Here is a 16694-nt window from a genome sequence, read left to right as displayed (position 1 = left end):
GCTGCTCCTGCTGCCCTCCCCACAGAATTTTGCAGTCCTAAGCCCCTCCGAATTTCAGCCGAGGGTCTCGGGGCTGGAGGCGGGCCAGGGTGCCAGACCCCCGTCGGGCTGCCAGCTCGAGCTGGATTGGGAGGGAGGGAAGAGGAAGCTGAGCGTTGCCGGGGCGGAGGACGCGTCGGAGGGCAGCCGCGGTCATTTTCATTCCCAGAGGCGGCGCAGCGGCGCCTGAGCCGGGAGAAGGCAGAGGAGCGGGTTGCGAGGTCTCTGGGTTCTCGGTCCTCTGCGCCCTTTGCCTACACCCACCACAAGCCCCTCTAACGCTTTCTGGAGCCCGCGAGGGGCTAGAGCTACTTGGCCAGGGGGAGGGACCTGAAGGGACGCCGGGTGGAGCGGGGTCCTGGCCCGCCAAGGCCCGAACGGGTTGGGCCCCCGCAGCCAGACCCGGAGAGCAAGGGCGACCGCACTGTGGAGATGGGCTCTGAGGGCGGGGAGCGGCAGGTTCTGGGTTTGGGAAGGCGAGATCTTAGGGCCGCAGACTCGGAACCTGGCCGAGAGGAAGAGGGAACTAAAGAGAGAAGGCGGGAACGACGTGAAGGCCCCGGCCCCGGAAAGTGAGGCTAGGTGGGGAGAGTGGGAGGAAGGGGCGAAGGTGAACCCTGGCGAACCGGCCGGGCGAGGGGTGCGGATTAGGGGCCAGGGTCGCCGGGAAGGGGCGAGAGCGCTGAGGGCGCGGAGAGCGGGGAGCGGCGTCTGGGGAGGGTTCACGCTGAGAACCTGAGCGCTCGCCGTCCTCTGCCTTCTCCTCCGCCCTTTCGCCTCTTCGAGACCGTCGCACTTTTCTCTCGCTGCATCCAGAAGTGTCTCCTGAGCCTGGGCGGTGGGACGGAGCACTGAGAGCTTTCCGGATCCGGGAAAGCGCGTTAGACGAGGGGCTTTTTTGTTTTTGTTTTCCCATTAATAAAACAAAAAGTCCATTCAGACTATTCTAGGCCTCCCAGTAAACCTGAAAATTATACTTTCTCTTTCCTTTAAACCCATTACTATAAAAAAGAATTACTATAAGAAAGAATACATATTTCTAAAGACTCCTTGCTTAGGACCAGAACAGCAGCAGCAACAGCTGCAGCTGTAGAGGTAGGTCTGAAGGGCAACTTCAAGGACATTCCCAGAGCCCAGCCAGCTGGCAAATCAGTCTAGGGGGACAGCGTTGTTCATTCACTCCTCCAGCAAATATTTCTTTACGGTCCGCATGTGCCCTTACTGAGAATAGGGGTAAATAAAGCTCTGGTGATACTTGCATTCTAGTGGGGCAGCTGACAACTCCAAATTTGGCGTGGTCATGAGTGCCCTTGAAGAAAAGTCAAACATGGTGAAGAGATGGAGAGGCTGGTGTTTAAGCACAGACCTGAATGGAATGAGTGTAGGGATTAACATCTCTGGGAAGAATGTTGTAGGCAGAGGGAACAGCAATCGCCAAAGCTCTTACCCTGGAGCATGCTTGTGTGGCAGCAGCAAGGAGGCCCGTATGGCTGGAGTGAAGTGAGACCAGGGGTCAGAGCTGAGGGGCAGTTTTAGACTTCTGGTCCTTATTTACAGCTTGGACCTGACCCCAGAGTAGGATTAAGGGGTGGACCAGCTGGGCAGCAGCCTGGGTCTCAAAGGGCACTAAATTATTCTTGGAGTAATTCGGACATTTGGTACCAGTGAACTCTGATTTCTGTCTGTGTCTCTTTGTGAATTGTAAGTTGGCTCCCACCCACTGAGAAATCCTTAAAGACTGCTTACCTGGACCATCTGTCTCCAAAATAATTTTGCAATGTGCAAGTATAGGTATAAATTGCATGGTTTAGCCCTATGACCAGCTTTTAGTTGCTTAAAGGCAGCAGTCACAGCTAGAATTTTGGGAATGTACCTTACACTGTGAAGTGCTACTTCCTGAGTGAGATTTATATCATATCTACATTTTAAATGGTTTAATATGCTTACCAAGAAGTTGCCTGCTTCAGAGAGTTGTATGTAATGAATCCATGTAATAAATTCTAATTTTGAGTAGAAAGAATGAGGCTAACAGTTTTTATTCCCAGAAAATCATATTCCCCTACTTTTGTTAAATAGACATTCATCATTTTTAAATAATCCTGGTTTGAAGTGATGCCAACTCATTAGCCCTGTGCCAGGGCTGGCTCGGGCCCCCTTGGCTAGCCTTGGCAACACATGCATCACCTAAACCAGTTGGGGACCTGATCGTGAGTAGGCTTGCTTAGCATTTAGGTATGCACTCAACTGCAACCCCCAAAGTGACATTTCTTGGTATGGATTGACTTACATAGGGGCTGAAATGGCACTGAGACTCTGGAGATGGGACCACAGAGGTCCATGGCCCTAACCATGGATTCTATGCCTTAAGCAGGACCGATGATAGTAGGAGAGTGGGAGATGCAGGGGGAGCGGAATTAGTGGGAGGAGTTAGGGCATGAGGAGGGCAGTGCAAGTCACTGGGAGAGCTTCAATACTCAGTAAATGTTGGGCAACAAGGAAGTTTGGGGGTCTGGGGGGTGTGCTGACAAGGGTTGCTGAGCTAGGGAAGAGGAGGAGCCTAGAGGCGGCAGGCGTTGAGGTCCTGTGGGTCCCAGCTCCAGCCCGTCCTTCTGGCCCCTCCCCGCCGCTGTAGCCGGCCAGAGTCACACATATGTTTTCCTGTTTTCCATTTCGGTCCCATTACCCTCTGCCTTTTCTGCTCCTCAGAGTCAACAGCTGCTGCAGCTCCAGCCATACCCTGGTGCCCCTTCCCAGCACCTTTTCCTCCCCAGACCCCCAGCGTGCTGGTAGCCCCTCCTCCTCGAACCTGCCCAAAGGTCACGGGACTGGTAAGAGGTGGGAGACGGGGGTCAGTGGGTGAGAGGGGAAGTACAGGAGGAGGATGGAGTGAGAGTCCTGAAGACAGACTGAATGGAGGGTCTCAGAGCCTCTTGTTTCCTGGCCCCAGTGCTGACCCTCCCGAGGCAGAGCCCTCCGCCCAGAGACTTCAGCCCTACGTTAATGAAACACCTGGCCACAGGAGTAAACAATTTCTTGTTTCACTTTTTTCCTTTTTGGACTGTCTAGCCACCGTGGAATATAGAAAAACAAATAGAGAACTGGGGAGGGAGGAGCTGAGATTCCAGCTTGGGCTGATGGGGCAATCGAGCTGTACCAGAGTGTATTTGTTTTCTCTTTCTGTCGTTAGGGAAGGCAACACAGGCCAGTTGGAGCTAGGAAGGCAGGATAGGGGTCTCTGGGGGAGAAACAATCTGCCCACATTTAGCTCCCTGAGCTTGACTGAGGAGCCAAGACCTTGAACTGTGTGCGGGTTTCTGGAGAAAGGGTGTTTTGCTGTTGCCATTCATGGGTGGAGCTAGGGCAAGGGGTCCCACTGGCTCCTGCACCAGACACTGTGTCCTGGGGGCTCTGCTGACTGCATTCCCTGAGCCCGAGAATCTGAAACTTCTCCCATAGGCTGTTGGATGAGTGTGTTGTCCTGTAATCTCCTCTAGGTCCTGAATGCTCTTCAGGCAGGGGGACAGGACTAGGGGTGCTGGTATCGGTAACACCGTTGTCTTGTGGGGTTCTAGACTCTGCAAAATTCTTCTGTAAAGTCTGGTGCACAAGAGCCCTTTTGGAGAGGTCCTGGCAGTCCCAGGCTGCCTAACTGATGGAAGCATTACCCTGTGAGCCAGGGTCTCAGGGAGGAAAGTGAGCTGCCAGAGACGATGCCTTTCTGCCCATGGTGCTGGTGCTAGGTGGTGGTTGACAAGAGAGGTTCTCTTTCCTGTGAAGGACAGCCACTCCCATCCAGTTTGTGTGGGTAAGTGCAGGCTAGGCTAGGGAGGTTCTACCCTTAGCATTCCTGGTGAGGCCGCTAGGGTGTGCTGTTTGCTGGAGTGTGGGTTTCTGTCTCAAGATTCCAAGAGGACTTTTCTTTTCAGATAACATCAGGCAGGAACTAAACCCAACACACCTCTCTCCCTACTTGCCCTCACACTCTCTCTCCTTCCTTTGTCCCTCCTTCATTTCTTCTTCTTCTTTTCTCAATGTCCCATTAGGACACATGCCCACCCCTTGGTGCCAATGAATTGGGCCTTAACAGGGCAGGCACGATGATGTATTTTCATGCGCCTTGTTTGCTTTGTCAGTGGGCGCCCTAGCAGTTGCAGTGCTGCCAAGAGGGCTTGTATTTGCCTGCAAAGAGATGAGAAAGGGGAGGAACAGCCAGGAAGGAGGTGGATGGGCTTTGTTGGAGGGTCTGGGCTTCAGGCTGAAGGAGGGCGGAGGCTTTCTTTTTAATCTAATGACACCCTCTCCTGGGTAAATCATTAGGAAGCCATCTGAAGTGTTTTCCTGTCTGCAGAAGGCCTAGAGGCTGGGCAGATAGGAGGGGGTAGGAGTGTTGGGAGGCAGTGCAGTGCCAGTGAAGAGCGTGGGCTCCATTGGCTAGCTTGCCCTCACTAGTTTGGCACCCTGGCATGGGACTTAGTGCCTGCCTCAAGGGGCTACAGGGAGGATTAAATGAGGTAGGGCATTTAGGTGCCTAGCAGTGTGTCTGGCTCCAGTAAGTGCTCAGTAAATGACAGATATGATTATTATAGGGGCATTTAGGGGGCACCTGGGGGAAAGGACAATCTCCTCTGGATGGATTTGTGGACATAGGAAATGTTCAAACCTGTAGAGAATTTTTGTAAGAGTTCATTTGAGCCAAACTGACAACATATGCTAGGGGAACAAGATCTCAAATGCTCCTGAGAATAAGTTTTATAGTTTCTTTTATGCATTTGAAATTAAGCGGGAATGTAAGGAAGATTACAGGACGGTTGGAAAAAGCAAGGTGGGGGGTCGGATTACAGCGTAAGGTTATGTGCTCTCTTGAGGGTGGTCATGTATTAGAGGGAGGACCCTGGGAGGGTGGGCATGTGACCGGACAGGCGCCTGGCGCTGAGCGGGTCTGCCTAGGGCCAGCTGTAGTGTGTGGGTTCTTGACTTCATGTAGGAAAGATTTCACAACACGAGTCCAGGTGACTCTGAGGGCACATTGATCAAAGCTGGGGACAGTAAAACGAGGGAGGGCCTAGCACAGAGGAAGCAACAGGAGAGCCTGGGCTGGGCTGCCTGAGCTCTCTGGGAAGTCAGAGAAAAGGGGCCTCGGGGACAGGTTTGGGGGTTATCCTGGGACAAGCTGCCTCTGCCCGTTACTCCTCTGGTTGTAGATCTTGTGGGGACCCTTACAAGTTTAGGAGACGTGTGCCTGTGGCAGAAGAAGAGAGGGAAGAAGAGGGGAAAAGGCATGGCCATAGGCTGCTCCCCAGAAGAAGAGCTACCGGGAGCTGGGAGAGCTGGGTCCTTTGTCTTGAGGCTTTTATCTCTCTCTTGTGGGTGGGAATCTCAGGGGAGGTCTCAGGGAGGGTTTCAGCAGATATTCATCAGTTCTCCAGGTGTGCTCTTTCAGGGTTGTGGTCTCCACTGATTGGTCAGTGCCAGGACAGAGTCATTAGTTGTTGAAGTTGATCCTGGTGTCACCCACCTGGTTTTGCTGCTTTTCTGGGCCTGGACCTGAAATACAACGGAGCCTAGATGTCATCTCTAGGGAGGCGAACTTCTGTGTCTGGCTGAGATTGCTTGGCCAGTTTGTTCAGCTGTCTGTCTCAGTTTCCCTGTTCCACTTGCCAAGGAATTTTCCCAGCTTCTTACTATCCTGTCTCAGTCATACACTAGAAGGATGGGGCATGTCAAAGGTGTGTTAACCTAGATGTACAGAAACAGTGAACAGGGCTTGCTTAAGTCAAAGATAAGCCTTTTAGTAAAGAAGTTATATGCCTGGGGCATGACTACCCATCACAACCTGCCCAGTTAGGAATTTATAATTAGATCACCCTTCGAAGTTACTCTCCATAGCGTCCCTTTTTTTAGCCATAGACTTCAGACATTTGTGAGGGTGACCTGGGAGGAACATGATGTCTGGGAAGGCTAACATCTGTATCTTTCTCTTGGTTTAAAAAAAGTTTCAGGGGCTAGGATGAGAGGGAGTAGGGTAAAGACAAATACCTCTGGGATTTTTAGATCATCATTCTCTGGTTGTAGAATAGCCAAAGAGGGCTGTTTTTAAAAAGTTGTGAAAAAGAACAGATACTTGGATTTCAGAATGGATAGAATATATTTCTTTTGGTTAAAGAGACCCAAAATATCCGATTTAAGTAGACTATAAAGGTAGAATAATCTATGATTTCCAAAAAATACTCAACTTTTTCTTTCTATTCTGTGCCTGTATGTTCAAAGTAGCTCAGTGAAACCCTATTTCCCCCCAATATTTTTAGGAGATTGGAGTTAACTTGTATTTGGGGAAGATGTTTCTAAGAGTTATGCTTACCCAAAGATCCTGGTATATTTTCTTAAGGATGAAAGGGCACAAGAGGGAGGGTGGGGCGAATGCAGCCAGAGGCTTGGGTATAATTTCTTGACCTTGTTTCCTTGGAAGTAGCTTGAGGCTCAGCCTTGGGGTAATGGCCTGAGTTTAGGGGCAGCCACCCCTCACTCTGTGCGGGAAAGTGTGAAGTGTTCTACTCTAGGGCAGCTGATCTACTCACGAGGCACAGGGACTGCACTCACTTCCTCTAATCTCAGTTCGAGACAAGCCTTTGTGTCACATTGTGCAACCTTTCTGGTTTGGAATGAGAGAAGTGGGCTAGGGTGGGGCCCGGAGGGCTAGGAGTTAGGGCTGTGCAGTGTTTCTCAGCCAGCCCTGTCCTCATCAGGGCCAATTTGCGAGGAGACAGTTTCCTCAGGGCTTCAGAGCTACGCCCAGCTGACAGTCCTTTCTTCTGGTTCCTGTCAAAGGAGGTTCCTGAGGGAGTGACTTCTTATCGTAGAAAGTGCTGAGCCCAGAGCTCCCAGTTGCCCTTTTTGCAGAGGTGAGGGACCAGTGAACCTTGGACCCAGACACAGTTGCTTAATACTCCTCTCCCCCGCCCTCAGCCCTCCTTGACTTCTTGATTTGATTTAAATCCATATGCCCTTGCCTGGCCATTCCTTTCACTGCTGGCTGAGAAGAAGGAGTGGTCAGAGCACAGCTCCTGACTTCCACTGGCGTTGCTGCCGCTGCAGGAACCTGCTCACACCTTTGGCCAGGTAGTGAGTGCTTCCCTCTTTTTCCTTCAGCCCACCCTCTCGCATGACCCCACCCCTCTTTGCTGCTGTGCAGTGTCCACTTCATCTCCCTAGTGCCTCTAGCCCTAGTACCTCCCCACTTGCTCAGCCAGCCTTGCACGTTTTTCTCTCAGCTGTGTCCTGCTCTGCGGGGGCCAGCATCAGCTGCCCCACTTCAGCTATTTCCTGGCTTTGGCTTTCAGTGCTGCATCTCCAGCTGCAGCTCCTGTGTGGGGATCGGTCATCAGCTGACTCCAGTCATCTCTACCTTGGGCTGTACATTGGGATCATCCTTCTCTCATTCATACTGTTTGGGTGATGCAGCTATGCTGATGTGAGGGATTTGACAGCAGGGGATCTGGCATACTAGGGACTGGGAGAGGTCTCTTGGAAAAGAAAAGCAAAGAAAAGAGGACAACAGCCTGTCTTCCTTCAGGATGGGGTGAGGTCGTTGGGGCTCTGCTAGGGTTGAGCACTTCATGTAAGCATAAGCAGGGTGATGGTTGTGGGTTTCCAGCAAGAAATCGCTGACGCCTTTAGGTTTGCCAGAGATAGAACCCTTGGGCGAAAAGAGCAGTGTTGTGAGGAGAGCCCACAGATTATTTGCTTGCAAGGTTGGTTCCTCATGTGGCATCTCAATACAGGTGACAGATGAACCTGAATTGGAGGGAAGACAGACTTATTATTTTTTATCCTTACCTGAGGACATGCTTATTGATTTTAGAGAGAGGGGAAGGGAGGTGGAGAGAGAGGGAAAGAAATATTGATGTGAGAGAGAAACATCAATTGGCTGCTTCTCCTATGCTCCCCAACTGGGAATTGAACCCACAACCTAGGCATGTACACTGACTGGGAATTGCACCTATGACCTTTTGGGTTATGGGACAACACACCAACCAACTGAGCCACACTGGCCAGAACCAGACCTTTTTGGGGTAAGGCTGAAAAATGCTGGCTCAAATTATTTTGGTTACACCTGGGAACTGCCAGATGACTGCCCTAATTCCTGTCCCTTATCACAGCAGGCTCAGGTAGAACCAGGTTTCAGTTTTTAATTTTGTAAATCACATAGGCAGCACCAGTCTCAGCACGGTGAGGGACAGATGCTTCCTGTCTGGGGAATGAATGCCTTTCCTTAAAAATTCAAGTTGGAACCCTGGCTGGCGTAGCTCAGTGGATTGAGCGCGGGCTGCGAACCAAAGTGTCGCAGGTTCGGTTCCCAGCCAGGATACATGCCTGGGTTGCAGGCTATAACCCCCAGCAACCGCACATTGATGTTTTTCTCTCTCTCTCTATCTCCCTCCCTTTCCACTCTAAAAATAAATAAATAAAATCTTTAAAAAAAAAATTCAAGTTGGGGTTGTTTTGATGAGCCAGAGCCAGCAGGAGAAGAGGTGAATGGGAGGTGGGGGGGCAAGAGAGAGGTCTCAGCTGTGGTGGGCAGGGCAGGTTGCCCATACTGGTCCCTATGGGGGAGCCTACTATGGTACTGCCCAGTATCTGATATATATTATCTTCATCATTCTTCCTTAGAGGGCAATGCCAGGAAGCTGGTGAAGTCTTTCTTTTCCTCCTCCACCATGGTTGACGGCGTTAAGTATGAAGTGGCCTCCCAGCACATGGGGGAGGCCTCCCCTTTGGCAGAGGAGGCCTGCCCAGGGCCCGAACAGGTGAAGCTGAAGAAGGAGATCTCGCTGCTGAATGGCGTGTGCCTGATTGTGGGGAACATGATTGGCTCCGGCATCTTTGTGTCCCCCAAGGGTGTTCTCATGTACAGTGCCTCCTTTGGCCTCTCCCTGGTCATCTGGGCTGTTGGGGGCCTCTTCTCTGTCTTTGGGGCCCTCTGTTATGCGGAACTGGGCACCACCATTAAGAAGTCTGGGGCCAGCTATGCCTACATCCTCGAGGCCTTTGGGGGACTGCTTGCCTTCATCCGACTCTGGACCTCTCTTCTCATCATTGAGCCTACCAGCCAGGCCATCATCGCCATCACCTTTGCCAACTACATGGTGCAGCCCATCTTCCCGAGCTGCTTCGCCCCCTATGCTGCTGGCCGCCTGCTGGCTGCTGCCTGCATCTGTAAGTGGGGCTGGGGCCTGAGGTGCTGAGTGGAGCGCCAGGGCGGGGCCTGGATGTGAGTCTAGTTGGCTGTTAAGAAGTAGATGGAAGGAAATGCATGACCCTACAAATGCTTTTATTTTATTAAAAATTAATGTATGCTTTGTGTGAAAATTTGAACAGTACCAAAGTGTAAAAACCTACCGATTTACCTTTCACCCAACCTCCCATAGTAAGCATCATTAGCAGTCCGTGTGCCCTTTGTCCTTTTCTTTTTGCTCCTTCAAGGGATGTAGTTTTGTTCTATGGTTTACAAAAATGCGATCATATTCATATATAATGCTACAGTTCGCTTTTCCCCAGGACTTATCAGTGACATTCTTTTCTATTTACAGATCTATGTTTTAATTTAATTTAATTTAATTTTAGTTTAGTTTTATTTTATTTTTTAGAGAGAGGGTAAGGGAGAGAGGAAAACAGGGAGAGAAACATTGATGTGAGAGGGAAACATCAGTGTTAGAGAGGAACGCCATTTGGTTGCCTTTTTGTACATGCCCCAGGGGACTGAACCCAAAACCTAGGCATGTGCCTTGAGTGGGAATTGAACCCATGACCTTTTGGTTTGCAGGACGACACTCAACCAACTGAACCACACTGGGCAGGGCTCGGCTAGATTCTTAACACTGTTATAGATCATCTGGTAGGTTGACTTACTGGTGAAACTAACTGGGGTCCCCTCAGATGTAGGTATAGTCACATATTTTGTGTAAGGCAAGGTTTATTCCATCTAAGTAAAATTTCTAAGATGGCTGCATCCCTTTAAATGCTAGAATTCTCTCATTTCAACCATCTTTGTTGAAATCTCTTTAAAAGCAATTCTATGTCTACTTGCCTTAATAGCTTGACATTTCTTTTGGTGACCTGGGTTACCACTGCACATCTTGACTCTTGTATGATTATGGGGCCTTCCCAGGCCAGCGGGGTGGGCATGAATGTTGGCTTCCCCAGTGGCCTCAGACTGTTGGCCTGACTTCAGTTCATCAGGTTTTATTGTTTTCTGGTTTTGGTCCGTGTCATCTCTGACAGCTGTCATTCCTTGATTCTGGCACTGTGCCCATCTCCATCAGTCACCCTTTTTTAATTTGCTGCTTTTAATTTGGGAATAGAGATGGACTCAAACTCTTGTATACCCATGTACACATAAATGCACATGTACTCTTGTATGAATACATGCAAAGTAGCTACAATTATGATTAGTTTGCAAAGCTCCCCAGTGAATAGAATACAGAGTTTTGTGCTGCATGGATTCATGGCATATATTTGAGACAACTCTGGTAGAGTGAAAAGTGCCCCAGATTTGTGTTTGAGGTAGGGCTCAGTAACTCCATGGCCTTTGGCAAGGTGCAGTGACTATTTACTTCCAGGTTACTGCAAGAATGAAATCAGATTCAGTGAAAACCATAAATGTACCATATTAATAATTATATATTTAAAATTACTAGATCTCTTCACTGCTTATAGAACTTTTTTCTATCTCTAATAACTTCAGAGGCACATGGAGATCTGGGAGAAGGTTCTGAAGGACAATGAAGATTGTAAGAATTTAGGGACATATGATTCATTCATGAGTTCCTTCCTTTAGTTATTATTTAATGAGCACCCAGGACAAGTCAGATGTTGAGACCTCTGAGAACACTCTGCTTCAGTAATATCTCTGTTTAACCATAACCATTCAGGAGAAAACCCAGAAGTAACCCAGGAGGGAGACATACACAGTAACAAATAATTGTTATGCAAGATAATAGGTGTGGTGATGTAGGCACCATAGGAGCAAGTGGGACGACTTTCTTCTTATGGGGAGGAGAGCTCAGGAAGATATCACAGATATCACAGTGTCTCAACTGAATTTTGAAAAGACACATAGCTCTGTTCTAGGACATTTCTCATGGGGGTGACTGCATGTAATAATGTGTGGAGATGCAAAAAGGTAGACTGTTCAGAGGATTACAGGTAGTTGGTGGAGCTGGAATGTGGAATAAGAGACAGGGAAGAAGGTAGAGACTGGAAATATAACCCAGGGTTGGCTCAAGGAGGGTTTTATATGGTACCTAAACAGGCTATACTTTATTTTGAAAATAGTGGGGAGCTACTGATTTTAATTGGGGAAGTAAAATCAGATTTGCTTGAAAGAACTCCCTTGGACATGTGGAAAGTGTTTTTGAAAAGAGGCAGAAGGTAGGCAGACAGGTTTAGGGAGCTAAAACCTGAGTCCATACGAAGTGTGGTGAAGGCCTGCCCTCTGGATGGCCTTTGGAAGTGAGATGAGGGGGTCGATGCTGAAATAGTTATAAGATGGGATTTCCAGGACTTCTGGCTGTGGGGCTGTGTGGGAGCTCCCTGAGGTGATACTAAGGGTTAAAGCTTGGACAGATGGGAGGTGATAGGGTCACCATCTGGAATAGGGAAGGTGGTGATGGGGTGGAGGGGGCATCTGGGGCTTTGCTAGGCTGCTCGTGCGGCTCCTCCATGGGCAGTGCCTTCCTCAGGTCATCATCACCCAGAGTGGATCATTTTCTCATCAACTGAGTCTTGCCGAAAAGGGAGGCTGATGTGTATAAATGACAATGTTTCTGAATGTGCATGGTGGGCAGACAGGTGTAATTTCTAAATACCAGAAGGCATGCATTCACTTTCATGGCACCCCCTTCCTTATACTGTGGCCACTGGAAAAAAGAATGAGGGAATTGCTTGCAGGAAATGGAATGAGAACAAAGGAAGAATGTTTTGGCTCTTCAAAAATAATATTCTGATGGTGATGGGGTCTATAAGACACGGAGCTGAAAGGTAGAGCCCCTGCTTGGTGGGAGCTCATAGTGTGGTAGAGACCCTCAAAAACAGTCAAGCATATTGTATATGGTAAGTGCCAGGAGTTGGGTGGCATGTGGCCTATTCAGGATTTCTGCACTTGACACTGGAGGAGAAAAAGGAATCAGGGGTGGGTGAAACACCCCCTTAGCATGACCTTCAAGGCCCACTTTGTCTGACTTCTTTGACTCACTTTAGACATCTCACCCTCACCCTCTGTTCTCCAGCTACACTGTTTGTTTTGCTTTTCCTTCAATTTGCCTGGCTTGTTCCTGCCTTAGGGGTTTTGTAACCAGGAATGATTACTGAGTGTCTCTTTTGCTGGGAAGGCTCTTTTTTTAGATATCCTCAGAGCTTATTACCTCACTCCATTCATATGTTTGCATACATGTTATCAGAGACTTATCCTATTTAGAGTGAAATTTTACATAAAAAAGTGGCTGTAAGTCTTCTATCCTGTTTTTTTTTTTTTTTTTTTTTAAATCATGAGAGTAGGTGTTTTGCTCACTGCTGAATCTCTGGCACTTAGAACAGTGCATGTTTTCTGTTAGGCACTCAATAGATATCTATTGAATGAAGAAGGGGCAAGTACATTCTAGATACAGGGAAGGGCAATATAAAGGCATGAAGGTGAGAAAAAGTATGGGGTGTAGGGTGTGTAGGGAGGATTGTGGGATGTGAGGGATTGTGGGATGTGAGGAAACAAAGGAAGCCAAGGGGCTGGAGCATGAGGCAAACCTTCCTAGGGGTTTAGATTTTATTTTAAGGCATGTGAGGAGCCATTGAAGGATTCTGAGCAGCTGGGGTTGACAGAAGAAGCAAGGCTGGAGGTGAAACACTGATTAGAAAGCCCGTTGCAGTCCAGGCAGGAAACAACAAAAGCCTGAACTAGGGCAATGGCAGTGGGGGTGCAGCTTATTTAGGAGATGATGTCTCCAGGGAAGGACAGATGGGAGAGCGATTTAAAAGGTACAGTCAGTACAACCAATGACACTTACTGTGATGTCTGGTATAAGAAAGAGGTAGATGACATCCATCAGCCTGTGAGTTCTGTGCCAAAGGGGCTGAGCCTGCCTTATGATCCATTGTATCCCCAACAAAGAAACAAAGGGAGGAGCTCAATACATATCCTTTGAATGAAGAAGTGAGGTTTCTGGTTTTGGCAACTGGTAGGTGCTGGCACAATTTACAAGAACGGGGAGGAAGCAATCATGTTGAATTTGAGATTTATTTGTAGGGTAGTAGGCAGATGTGCCCATCTGGAGTGCAGGAAAGAGATGGGGCTGGAGACTGAGCATTCAGCAAATATTCCTGAAGCACTTGCCATTTTACTAGCACTGACTATTGTTTTTATGGGGCTGTCAGTGTGTCAATATGTACACAAGTGTGTATGCTTGTGGGGGCTAGGATAGGCAACCTGACACAAGATTACAATGGATTATGATGAGTGTTGTGATTCTTGGGTAAGGAGCTGTAAGAGGGGACCTGAACTAGTCTAGGAGTTTATAAACTCTCCATAAGGAAGTTTAACATGACACCTGAATGATGAAGGAAAATTAACCAAGAGTAGAGGGGGAAGAGGAACATCTCAGGCAGCAAGGACAGAATGTATGAAAACTTGTAGCCAAGAAAGAAGAACATCTTCAGGACACTGGAAGAGGTTCAGGGTAGGCTATAGTGTTGAGTTTAAGATTGGAACAAAATTTTCAAATGTTATTTCTGGATTTTTAGAGAGGAGAAGGGAGGGAGAAAGGGAGGGAGAGAAACATTGATGTGCAAGAGATACATCGATTGGTTGACTCTTGGATGCCCCCAACTGGGGACCTGGCTGGTAACCCAGACATGTGCCCTGACTGGGAATCAAACCAGCGACCTTTCTGTTCTCAGGCTGGCTGGCAGTCAATCTACTGAGCCATACCAGCCAGGGCTAAGATAGGAAATGTTGAAAGCTGGATTGCAGAGGTAGATGGAAGTCATAGAAAGGCTTTTCAGGGCTTTATAAACTCTTCTAGCTATTATTGCTGTGAGACAAATCATGGAAAACTTAGTGGCTTTGAACAGTAGCCAGTTTATTCTTATCTTTCATGGTTTCTGTGGCTCAGGAACTTGGGAAGGCATAAGTGGGGCAGTTCTGGCTCAGGGTCTCACGTGGCAGTTGTCACATGGTGTGGTGGCAGGACCTGGAACTGTGGTGCTGAAGGTGGGGACTAGCTGGGCATCTTTTTCTCTTCAGCCTGTGTCAGGGCCTCTCCATATGGTCTCTCCATTGGGACTGCATTGAGCTTTTTCACAGAATGGTAGCCTCAGAGCAGTCAGACTGTTTACTTGGCAGCTGAAGGCCTCAAGAATAGGTATCCCAGCAAGCCATGTGGAAGCTGCATTGCCTTTTATGACCTAGCCTGTGAAGTCATATGGTGTCACTCCTGCTGTACTCTAGAGGTTGAAACAGTCACAGAAGATCATCCAGTTTCAAGAAGCACAGACCCTTACCTTTTGATGGAGTATCAAAGTATCATTGTATGAAAAGCATGTGGGATGGGAGATATTATTGAGACATCTTGGGAAAATATAATCTATCACAAGAACCATATTAAGGAGTTTGGTGGGCTTGTGATTTTCAACTGGTGTGCTGTGGCATGCTAGTGTGCTGCAGGGATTTTTAAAACATGTAGTACCTGACTATTTAGTCCAGAGCACTGACCTCTTTTACCATAGATTGTTAAATAACAGCAATGAAAACAACAACAACAAAATGACAGCAGCCAACACAACAGTAGCCATCTGGAGTGAATTAATTAAAATTATACCTATTTTTTTGTCAGATCGGCAAAAAATACATTTTTTGGTGTGCCACATAGTTTTAGTACTTAGTTTATGTGTGCCATGGGATTAAAAAAAGTTCGAAAATCACTGTCCTAAGGCAATGAGAAACCTCTTCAGGCATCTGAAGCAGGAGAGTGACATTTGTGACTTAGATTCCAGAATTTGTGGATTTTTAAAAAGATTACTCTGGTAGCGGTTTGCAGGGCTGAAAGCAGGAAACCAGTTATGAAGCAGTTGCCATGATCCCAGTAAGTGATGACGGTCTCTCGGACTAGAGGCATATCTGGGGGATGAAGAAACAGGTTAAGACTTGGAACCTGATTGGATAAGGGCAGAGGTTGCTGATGATGATAAGGTGCCCAGGTTTCTGGGGTGGGCAACTGGGTGGATAGTTATGCCAGTTACTGAAAAGGGAAACACTGGAGGAGCAGTAGGTTGGAGAGAAATTGATGGGATCAGTTGTGGATAGATTTTGTACCTGGTAATGTCCAGTAGGTAGGTGGTTGGATATTCATATGTATCTGGAATCATGACACTTGGGCTGGTGATGTACTTTTGGGAATCTTCAGTATATAGATAATAGTTGAAATCACAGTAGCAGATGAGATGATCTTGGGACGGGATGTAGAAAGAGAGGAGAGAAGGGCTTAGGACAGTGTTCTGAAGATACCAACATGAAGGGATAAATATTCTACAAAAAGGTGGAGAAGAGCATCTAGAGAGAGGTGGAAAATATGAGTGGAAGAGGGCAATTTGAGAAGGAGTCAGTGGTCAACAGTGTCCAGTCTGTTAAAAGGTCAGGCTAAATAAGGAGTGGAGTTGCTTGCATTTATCAATATGGAGGTCACTGGTGATTTCGGAGAGGGGAATTTCAGGGCATTGTGGGTGGAGTCGGATTTCAGAGTTTATTCATCCAGTGAAACCTTAATGTCTGCTATGTGCCTAGTTCTGGGTAGGCCCTGGGGATACAAGGATGACTCTTACTCTGAGGTTCACAGTCGATGGGAGAGACAGGTATGTAAATCATTCTAGTGCCCTGTAGGTTAAATGCAGGGTAGGATGGAGCCCAGAGGAGGGTCCACACAGCCAACATCATTTGGAGTTGGCAAGTAGGAGGTAAAGGGAAATTGTCAGTCTTTTCAATGGAGTGGTGGAGTGGATGTCAGACAAGGGAAGAGCAGGGAGTGTAGCTTAAATATACTTTCCAGAAGACTGATGGTGAAGACCAGGAGGGTGGTCATTAGAGGGAGGGGCTGAGGTCAGGGGAGGAGTTTATGGGAAAGACTTAAGCCTGCTTTAGCTGGGCTTGGGGGTCTATTTCTGGAAAAGCTGGATGAAATAATCCTTATTCTATAATAAGGTCTTCTCCGTGGTTGGAATGCTGGGGGGGGGGGTGCCCTGAGCCAGCATTTCTCTCCCCTGAACAGTGCAGAGGACACCCTCATCCCTTTGGGAGGCAGCGATCGTGGGGTTAAGAGTATGGAATCAGGCAGAGTGAACTTATTAGCCTCAGTTTCTTCATCTCTAGAATGCGGTCTCCGTCTCATAGAGGTATGATCTATAATTCCTGCCATACTTTCATCCTTTTCTATTCAAACGATGACAATTTCAAGAGAGCAGATAAAGGTTTCTGCTTCTGTCGGAGTGGCTCGCTGTCCCTCTATAGGCATAACCTTCCTTTGGGACTGCTGTGACTTACAGCCAGCATTACTGATATTTCTTGAAATCATTTACCAATTATTGCTTAGGGCAGCAATTTCCAACCTTTTTCATCT

General features: G+C 48.0%; 1 protein-coding gene across 2 annotated transcripts in view; it reads left to right on the top strand.

Moving 5' to 3' along the window:
• Positions 1-241: 241 nt before the first annotated feature.
• Positions 242-16694, top strand: part of SLC7A7 (solute carrier family 7 member 7) — a 34188-nt gene continuing 17735 nt past the window's right edge. Inside the window, exons 1-3 of one of the 2 annotated variants that reach the window (XM_045841106.1) lie at positions 242-260; positions 2746-2867; positions 8707-9252. In XM_045841106.1, coding sequence (XP_045697062.1) covers positions 8754-9252 — 499 coding nt within the window. In that variant the 5' untranslated portion in view covers positions 242-260; positions 2746-2867; positions 8707-8753. Of the gene's footprint in view, positions 261-2699; positions 2868-7077; positions 7156-8706; positions 9253-16694 lie in introns of those variants that run through there. The other variant, XM_045841104.1, reaches the window with a different exon arrangement.

The sequence above is a fragment of the Phyllostomus hastatus genome, unplaced genomic scaffold (genome assembly GCF_019186645.2).
Source record: "Phyllostomus hastatus isolate PE091 unplaced genomic scaffold, TTU_PhHast_1.1 phas_contig_348, whole genome shotgun sequence".
NCBI lineage: Eukaryota > Metazoa > Chordata > Mammalia > Chiroptera > Phyllostomidae > Phyllostomus > Phyllostomus hastatus.
Note: the sequence above shows the minus strand (reverse complement) of the source record. Positions and strands in the feature narration are given on the sequence as shown.